We start from the raw sequence: 9,674 nt of genomic DNA on the forward strand, positions 1-9,674 counted from the left end.
TCAAATTTTTTACAGATCATCCAGAGACCATGCTGATCAAAAGTTGGTCCCTGCATGTCTGTAGGTCAAAGGGCATGGCTGCTATGGCGCTGCCATTTTTGATCCATCGCCATGCATATTCAAGCAGCTCCCTCTCCCACATACTTCATCCAAACTGCTTCAAAATTTCTGTACATGATAAGAGCCCCGCCCTCAATGCCTCCACATGCTCGTAGGCAATCTCGCTCATGGCACCCCCTTGTGGAAACAGGAAATGCCATCTTTTACACTGACAAACACCAACCTCAAGCTCCTGACCTGATCAACTACATTTTGTGGCCATATGACGATCAAGTTGATGAATCTCCACAGTGACACATGTGTCCTGTCATGTTGCAGGCTGCCGTGGCGATGACTTTTCATCCTTCGCCACGGAACATCAACTTGGTATAAATTCTTCATGCATTGTCCGATTTGCTCGAAATTTCACGTGTGATGAGGGTCCACCCCTGAACGCACCTGCCCACATCTGGTTACGCTCGTAGCGCCACCTGGTGGATGAACAACACAGTGTGTTTTTCGCTCCTGCCAGGTTTTTTCTCCCTCCTCGCTTCACGCCACAGCCCTCATGTGCCTCAGGCCCCCGCGGTTGCATGGGGGAGCGAGGGCCCGATCACAGCTGCTTGCAGCTTTAATTATTATTATTATTTTTTTTTACATAAAAAACACAAAAAATAAGATGCTTATTGCCTGCGCAATATGAACGTGACACTCGGATGAAAACACCCGTTCTGACCTCAGTATAGTGCCAGGTATGACCAACTTCTGCCTCGCTGTCTGAGCCATGTTTGGATACTTCAGTGTGTAGTTTTCCACCACAAGAGTGGATCCTGGTCGGCTCGTAGTGGTGTCTCATTCTGGTAACGTTTCATCTCTTCTTCAAAAAGGTTAGGCAGGGAGGCAGCAGGTGCAACACTCTCCCTGTATGTCTCCCCGAACAGGTCACACATTGCGGACAGCGCAGTGGGTGGTGTTGGCGCCGCGGGCTCCTCTGTCGGCACCTCTCCCTCCCTCGCTGCGTCCCTCTCTGGCCCGGCTTGTGTACGAGCCATCTCTGCCCGAACGGGATTCGCCATGATTTACAACATTATTGATAGTATTAATTAATTATTAATGATATTCGAATTATCAAATTTAGGTTCGAACTTATAAAAAAATATATATATTCGAATATATTTCTAACTTCGATTTTTTTTTTTTTTTTTTTTTTGACAGCCCTAACACACATATTTACTGCTGGTCTATTCACATGGGATTAGTATTACCTGAGGTAATTGTCCGGGACCCTTTTACAGAAGGTCAAAGTCGCGGTAATCTTTACTGATATCGTGCGGTAATGATTACTGACATGGCACATTCGGACGGGACTCGTCCAAATAGGGCTTAAGTCATGCCAATGCCTCAGATGAACTGTTGTGCAGGGTATAGAATTAAACGATTGCTCAGTTGTCTGTGTGTTTGTAGGTTTGCTGAAGACTACCGCATTGCTCTCCAGAAGAGTTATGCTTGGACGAACCAGGCACCACCAGATGTCCCTGATGCCCAGGGCTTTATCGTTCGGTCACACCGTAGACAGCGCCAAAGCATCAGAGTCAAGACAGAAGTACTGAGACTCAGCTTCTGGTGCCTCAACCCTGCTGTGGTGAGAGTTTAGAGATGGCACATCCTGTCATGTAGGCTGTAATGATACATAACTAAAATCTATATAAACATAATTAATGTATGACTTATTATGGTCTGTAATAAATGTTAACTGCCAGGTGCTGGTAAAATGTGTCACAACAATGAAAAAAGACTTAAGATTTTTCCAGCTCTAAAATCTCAACTGCACCCTTAATATGATTTGACTGTAGCATAAATTACAGCTTAAAAACCCACTGGAGGTTCATTAAATCTGTGTTTGTGTCTCCCAGGCTTTCTCTGACATGAGTAGGTCGGTGCACAGCATTGTGCTGACATCAGGAACCCTGTCGCCCATGGGCTCCTTCTCCTCTGAACTTGGGGTGAAATTCTCTATTCAGCTGGAGGCCAATCATGTTATCAACAAATCCCAGGTCAGTAGCTTTACTCAGATTACTGAGCCTCTGGCAATGATGCAGCATATGCATTTTGTTGCTCCTCTGACTGTATACTGTATAAGGGGATATTTATTCCTGGTTATCAGATTTAATAATAAAGGCCAAGACAAACCAAACAACTTCAGAGAACTAGCAGCAACGAAGGCCCCCTGCTGTGTCGCTCAATATTGCCGTGTCTCTGCCAGAAAGTTGCACATAAACACACCACAAAGTCTACAGCCGTCATTCAGAAAGGCCTACTGAGCCAGTTAGCATATTAACAACACAATCCAATGTTGAAAGAACAGAGCATATAAAAAAAAAAAAGAAGAAGCAGAGGGGGCCAGACAAGGAGCAATGCTGCAGGACACACCACACGGACTAGGGCGACAGACTTTCAACAACAGCGTACACACAGAAAGTGGCATACACCACTTTTTAACACAAACTTTGGGATTTATAAAAGTCAAACTTGACGGGAAAATGTGAGGTCTAACACGGAAGATCTGACCAGTGCGTATGCACAAAAACTAAACCAACACAGTAAACTCGAGAAACTGCGACCCCGTGGCAGAAAGATGAAAAGGAGTAAGTGTTGTGAATTTGATATCATTGCAAACTTGGTTCAGAGCCAACTTCACATTCTAGTGGAGCCCATGCCGTAGACACTCTCATCAAGATGGAAAGTTAGTTAATGAAACCCGGGGAAGACGTCCAGATAGTCAATAAAGTACTCTGGTAGAAGAGACAGGCATAGACGGAAAGCCTTTTGGGAGCTGGTACAAAAAATTAAGGGAACCGGGTGCGTGTTTCTGCACATTGTGCTCACGTAAATTGATGTATGCAACCAGCGGCAAGAAAGTCATATCACGGCATGAATTAGACCCCGGTCATAAAGCCACTGTGTGTGCAATAAAGCACGTAACGTATTTACTGGGAGTTGCAGTCACTGCTGACTAGGGTTGTGCCGATGGGCGATCCGATCGCCCATCGGCACAACCCTAGTCAGCGGGACAGAGGGAGGCTGCTTAGTGAGAGAGCGGAGGGTGGGGGGAGGGGGGGGATCAATGCCTCCGCCCGCTCGACACAAGCATACTCGGGCGTACTATAAGCAGAGCGGACTCCGCGAGGAATGTCCGCAGTCATTCAGGCTTTCATAGTCGAGCGCACTTCCGCGTTGTAGTTTCCTGTAAAAATGTCCGTGAAAAATCCCCGCGTTGTGAAAAATACATGCCGAGCAGTCACTGGTGCACGGAGCGGAGTCCGCGCGGTCGTAAAATCTGAGCTTTGCGCGCACAGGGCTTGCGGACGTCCGCTTTGAGTCCGCGCGGACCTCCGCGGAATCTGTTCCGCGTATGTTCCGCCCGAGTATGTTTGGGCCTTAACGCGCATGCCGCGGAGTGGTGAACAAACCAAACAACACAATGTCAGGAGAAATTGAAAAGATATGCCGTCTATGTAAAGTCAACTTGCTAATTAAGGAGCCATTACATGTTCAAGAGTTTAATAAAGCTGCTCAAACGCCAAGAGAGGCTATAAGTGAATGTTTCAGCGGCGACGCGCACAGAAACACTTAGGCTACATCTTGTCCCATATGATGTCAATTTATTAAAATGTTATCAGACCCATATATCAGTTTGTTTTCAGTCTCCAGTTGTTTTAGTTACAATAGATTGATTTATTAAAATGCTTTATAGACGATCTGTAATTTATGTTAATGGTTCAACCTCCATTTTACATGATTTAGGATTAGGCTTAGGATTTTTTTTTGCTATCACCCCTGTTTATGAAAACAAGACGTATTTTAAGAAACCATTCGAGTCAAGACAATCAGATTGTTTGTCAAACAGCTATGGCAACTGAATCCCCCATTTGTTTTTTTCAGATAGTCACTGAAATTGTCTGACAGCTTGAAACATCCCTCAGTTTTCTGTCTAAATAAATCACCGCAAATAGCCTTAACACCTTGATATTGGACCACTTCTTCTTGACTACTGAAACAGTCTGAGGTGTCAGCATTTGCAGCATCTGCCACCAGCTGCCACTCCGCTGCATCTTTAGCCTTAGTAATGTCCATATTGAGTCCACCAAACAACATTGTCTTTCTGTTATCAACCTCCTCAACAAGAACTTCAACTTCACATTGTGTAAAGTTTCGTTTTTTACCTTTTAAGGCTACTTTTGCCATGCTCTTCTTTGTGCTGTTTCTTGTTAATGAATATTAATTCAGGGTGTTTCACTAGCCATTTATAGGCATCTATGAGTGGGGCAAGACGCTCACTCACCTGCGCCACATTTCGAGTTGATTGTGATTTATAAAGGGAAACAGGCGTGGGACATGCATGCGTGCGCACTGTGCTATAAATCAGGATATTTTTGTGCTTAAGCACTTTCTGTGCTTTGTTTGTACATCACCTTTAGTCACCTTTCCGGCACACGGTTTCATAAATGAGGCCCCAGGTCTCCAAAAGGTTAATCACAGTGGGAAAGAAGAGCTGTGTATGTGTCAGCAGGTAGAACTCATATCAGCTAGTGGTGTATCAAACAGTCGGAAACTTTGACCCTATATTTGCTCCACTTCTGTCGCAGTGCCACTTTTGTCCAGCAGATGTCAGAGTCTAACCATTTGATTGCAATAATACTCATCTGAAGGCTGACACGAGGAGCTGTGGATGTTCAGGGGTTGATCTGACTAATGCTAAAGATAATAAATATATGGCAGACTAGGTCACAGATCATAACTGGTGGGTTGGACTCAAGAGGACAGGAGAATCCAGACAAACAAACATTGATGACTTGGAATTATAACTCAGTGTCACCACTAATCTGGTAGTGCACATGAAAATGAATGTGTTATTCAAAAGGCTCATTATGATACAAGGAGATTTTTGCAGGGATTAAAGTTCTCTGTTGCTACAATGGATTTCCGTCATTTGGAGTTCATATAGGCCAGGCACACATAAACATGATAGTGTGAAATCAGACAACAACAGAGAGGCCGCAGTGCAGATGAAGGGAAAATAACATCAAGATTACTTTAGCTGACAACAACTTTGCTTGTTACTGTGAGTAAGTGCAAAAAACCCTTGTCAATACACATGTTCAGCATGTAGAAAGCGATATTTCAATCTGCTCTGTCCTCAGTTTCTCATTCACCGCCGTTAATTTTTACAGTCGCGGTTTTTCACAAGCACGTTGCTATAGCACAGCTAATAGCAAACTGTTCAAAACAAACCAAAATGAAAATGTCTTCATGCTTACATAATGTTACTTTCTTCACTCAGTATTGTGATGTCAGTGGTGGTATTTATTTTGTTGACATGTTAGATTTGTTTCCAGTCAGATATTATTGAGTTTATAAAGTGACTTTGCTGATTTTTTTTTTTTTTTTCCTTCATTTAGCCTTTATTTAGACAGGTAATCTCTTTGAGATGGTCTCATTCATTGAGAGAGACCTGATAACACTTAGTTGGCACAAGGGACCACCTACAGGCTTTATCTGGTAGCCACAGAGTAACCTTGTGGTGCCATGGGCCCTTGGGCCATGGTTAATATCAAAACTTTGTCTATTGATGATATGAATTGAGATTTCTTATGCCTTCTCTTTAGGTTTGGGTGGGCACAGTTGGTGCAGGACCACATGGCAGAAAACTCTGTGCCACCTTCCAACATACTGAAACATATGCCTTCCAGGATGAGGTGGGTGCACTGCTGCTCCATGTCTGCCAGGTCATGGCCAAGGGTGTGCTCTGCTTTTTGCCTTCATACAAGGTAAATATACCATTAAGTCCTACTCTACTAAAACAGGAAGTTATTGTATATAACTGGTCTGAAGGAGTAACAGTTTGATGCGTAAGTGTCACATGAGCCATCTTAGGTACTGTTTATACATCTCACCCCTACATGTAATGACACTTTCAGAATTACATTGGTTAGCTATTTTTAGTGTGCAGTACAGGTTTTTAAAAAGGTTAAATTTCAAGTTTTGACATACATTTTAAGCAGATACAGTCCCAATCCCAGCAGTTTGGACAATGTTTATGAATAACTACAGGTCTTCAGTTAACAGTTAACAATACGGTCCTACAAAATTATTTACACTTAAACCTTTAAAAAAAATCTTTGATTGGTTGATTCAATTCCTCAGTGATTTTCAAGACTGTTGTATTGGATTTTCTGTCTAGTCTAAACAGTATTATTTTTACTGTTTCTCCCTTCCTCAGGAAAGCACCTTGCACCTTGTGTTTTCACACAGGAAAATTGCATATTGATTAACATCAGTGTTGTGTAAATGTGTCTAACTGGGCCAGGTTGGTGTTACACAATAAAAAAAACAAATAAGGACAAGAAGGAGACAAAACTCCCAAAAACATATCGGATAAATGAAAAGAAGACCAATAAAGCCATTTGTAAAACAAATACATACATGAGGCAATATAAAACCACTACAAACCATCCTTAAAAACTTAACATTCTCAGAAAGGTGGTTCTGTGTTGGTATTGTTCAGGTCGCTCAGTGTATACTTAAGTAGTTTTATTTGCTGAGCATTGGTAATTACATCACTGATACAAAATATTCACTTGAGCCTTGTTCTTGGTTGGTCAAGGCAGCTGCCCACTCCCAACATGCAATCAGGGTCCCCATAGTCATGGAAAACCTGGAAAAGTCATGGAATTTCAGTCACATTTTCTAGGCCTGGAAAAGTCATGGAATTAGTAAAAGTCACAAAAAGTTTTGGAAAAGTTCTGGAAATTTGTTGGATGTAATTAAATTGTTACAGTTACAGGGCTCAACAATAAGGATTGCCCGATTGCCCGGGGCAAGTAAAACTCACGGTTTATGGTGTTATGCCATCGTGTCATTTCTGTCTCTACATGGTCACGCGTTAACAATTCTCCTCTGCTCTCTGTATCGCGCACGGCGGAGTTCCGCCACACACACAGGTGATCACGCTAGAGCAGCTCGGGCCACATTTTCCTGACCAAACCTGACCCCGAGCCCGGTGCAGTTTGTCAGCTGACAAAGTTATTGAAATGGACAGTGTGTAAATAACCAACAGACTGCTGTTACGCACAGACAAACACGCTGCTCGCATAGCAGCTCAGCACGGCAGTCATGCTGAGCTTGTGTTGCGTTCAGGCGTTGTCACGTAAATAACAACTTCCAGCACTTAAATAGGTCATAGCAAAAAAACAGCAGCATGTCAAGTGACTTTTTACTTTATTATATGCAATAAAATTGTATGTTTCTAAATCTTGAGACACCTCATATGTAAGCTAGACAGAAATTTCACCTGCTCATTACTGTGCACACATGTACTGTATGTACTTAGTCCTAAAGAGCCCTTCTGATGCCAGTAGATACATAGAAACATCCCAGCAGGCTGCTTTGCAAGCATACAAAAAAGTTTCACACGCATGTGAAAATTATTTTTCATGCGTGTGCTTCACCTCCGCTGCTACAACTCCATCCTAGGGGAAACACTGCTGTGTGCGTTTTGTGCAACAGGTGGATGTGGTAGTCTACTGGTAGAGTAGAGAGAGAGCTAAGTAGCGTTGAAGTAGAGTAGAGCAGGGCAGAGAGATGGAAGCAAAATATATTAAACCCGGTGTTAATACAGCAGAACTGGAGAGAAGGGTGAAAAATAAATAGAGGTGGGCATGGCTCAAGTAGGACGCAAAATTATAGACGGAGAACGATTGACAAATTTTTCAGTTTAAGCCCTGACACTGTCATTTTTGTGTAGGAATTAAGCTACAATACATGACATATGTTGTTTTAATTAATAAATACAGTGTGAATAAAGATTACATAACATAAAAATAACTGCAGTCTTTGTTATTTGATAGCCGCTTAAATTAAACAATTTTTATAGGGCAAGTAAAAACTGACTTCGGGCAAGTAGATCTCTGACCAACTTGCCCGACCGGGCAAGTGAAAAAAAACCTTAGCGTTGAACCCTGAGTTACCTCCGTGGATAACCTTCCACGTAATGTAACATAATATATAACAGCACATTTATTTCCTGAAGCTGTCGATGTTCAAACACGTACGTCTCTTAATTTTCTTCCCATGTTCCCCCTCTCTCTCTTTATGTTTGCCAGCCAGCAGGATATAGGTCTGAGTAGAGTTTGAATCTGATATGCTTAAAAAACACCTGGCAAGTAGGGAAAAAAAATGTAATTAAAAACAAACATTTTATTATGGGTCCTCGAAAAGTTTTGAAATTTTGTCCATGAAAATGTGTTGAAACCCTGTGCATTACTCTCACTATGAATAATTAGTATTGAAGTGGTGGTGGATTGTTTGTGGGTAGAACATTAATTTCCACCTTTTACCAGTGGGAGGAGCTAGAGACCGTAAATTGGAGTCATGTCTATTGATTTTTTTTTTTAATATTTATATTGATGTGCCTTGCAAAACATGTAACTGTTTTCTAAGTCTAAACTGGATTCCAAAAGATCCCAGTGGTAAGGAGCAGCTGTTTGTGGTGTCAGAAGTTACAATAGATCACTACTAATCAATAAAGGGACTTGTCAAGTACTTGTTAAATGGAGTCACTCTCATGGAGCTGTATCCTCTTCCAGTTAATGAGGGCGCTTCTGGGAGTGCACTCACAGACACTTTGTCCCCCTTTGTTTGTCATGCCTTTTTTGTTTATGAATAATTAATGCCCATAGTAGCTCAGTTGTCATATTAGCTTACTCAAGGCCAAGTGGATTTCATTTATCATTGTGTGCACATTATGTGTAGCTTTGGTCAATTAACAAACTTAATATGGGAAACAATACATGTAAGTTTAAAGTTGTTATAACAAACACATTATTTTACTTCTTTATATTGTAATGCAGTGGTTCCCAACCGTTTTGACTTGCGACAAGTATGTAAAATGTTAAAAAAAAAAAAAATGAAAATATGTATAATATGCTAAATATGGAAAGTTTGTAAAAATATAAAAATTGTAATGTAAAACACAATATATACATGAGTAGAAATGGAAATAAGAAATGTGCATCATATGTTAAATATACATTCAAGAGTGGTGTTGGTAAGAATAGATTATGATACGTAAGGGATAATGTATAATGAGCCAGTACAATACTGGGAAAATAACTCCCGACAGGGGAACAGAACCCCAATGCGCACCGGCTCATTATACATTATCCCGCTTATTACACGGCTAATTATCAGTTAAATAAATAATGTTGTCTGCCTCCGCGAAGTGCATTAAAACCGACCGGATTCGACAACTTTTGGTGAAAGTTTTGTACTCACCCAGGCTTAGTGGACTGAACTGAGGCATAAAACTCGCGTAAAATGTCATTAAGCATGACTGCCGAGTGTATTCAAATCCGTGTTCTTTTGTTTTTGGCAGAGAAAGTCCGTCAGTATAGTCAATCAATCAATCAATCAATTTTATTTATAAAGCCCAATATCACAAATCACAATTTGCCTCACAGGGCTTTACAGCATACGATATCCCTCTGTCCTTATGACCCTCGCAGCGGATAAGGAAAAACTCCCCCAAAAAACCCCTTTAACGGGGTAAAAAAACGGTAGAAACCTCAGGAAGAGCA

At 41.6% G+C, this 9,674-nt stretch overlaps 1 protein-coding gene and 1 long non-coding RNA gene across 7 annotated transcripts in view; one reads left to right on the top strand and one right to left on the bottom strand.

Annotated features, from left to right (window-relative positions):
- Positions 1-9,674, top strand: part of brip1 (BRCA1 interacting helicase 1) — a 243,188-nt gene that overhangs the window by 114,598 nt on the left and 118,916 nt on the right. For all 6 annotated transcript variants that reach the window (XM_050055532.1, XM_050055525.1, XM_050055494.1 and 3 more), the window contains 3 exons: positions 1,504-1,681; positions 1,953-2,093; positions 5,706-5,867. In XM_050055532.1, coding sequence (XP_049911489.1) covers positions 1,504-1,681; positions 1,953-2,093; positions 5,706-5,867 — 481 coding nt within the window. The remainder of the gene's footprint in view (positions 1-1,503; positions 1,682-1,952; positions 2,094-5,705; positions 5,868-9,674) is intronic.
- LOC126397749 (uncharacterized) overlaps positions 1-9,674 on the bottom strand; it is a 38,083-nt gene that overhangs the window by 11,530 nt on the left and 16,879 nt on the right. The window contains exon 2 of the long non-coding RNA XR_007570709.1: positions 7,085-9,661. This is a non-coding gene — a long non-coding RNA (uncharacterized LOC126397749). The remainder of the gene's footprint in view (positions 1-7,084; positions 9,662-9,674) is intronic.

Source organism: Epinephelus moara, chromosome 2 (genome assembly GCF_006386435.1).
Source record: "Epinephelus moara isolate mb chromosome 2, YSFRI_EMoa_1.0, whole genome shotgun sequence".
NCBI lineage: Eukaryota > Metazoa > Chordata > Actinopteri > Perciformes > Serranidae > Epinephelus > Epinephelus moara.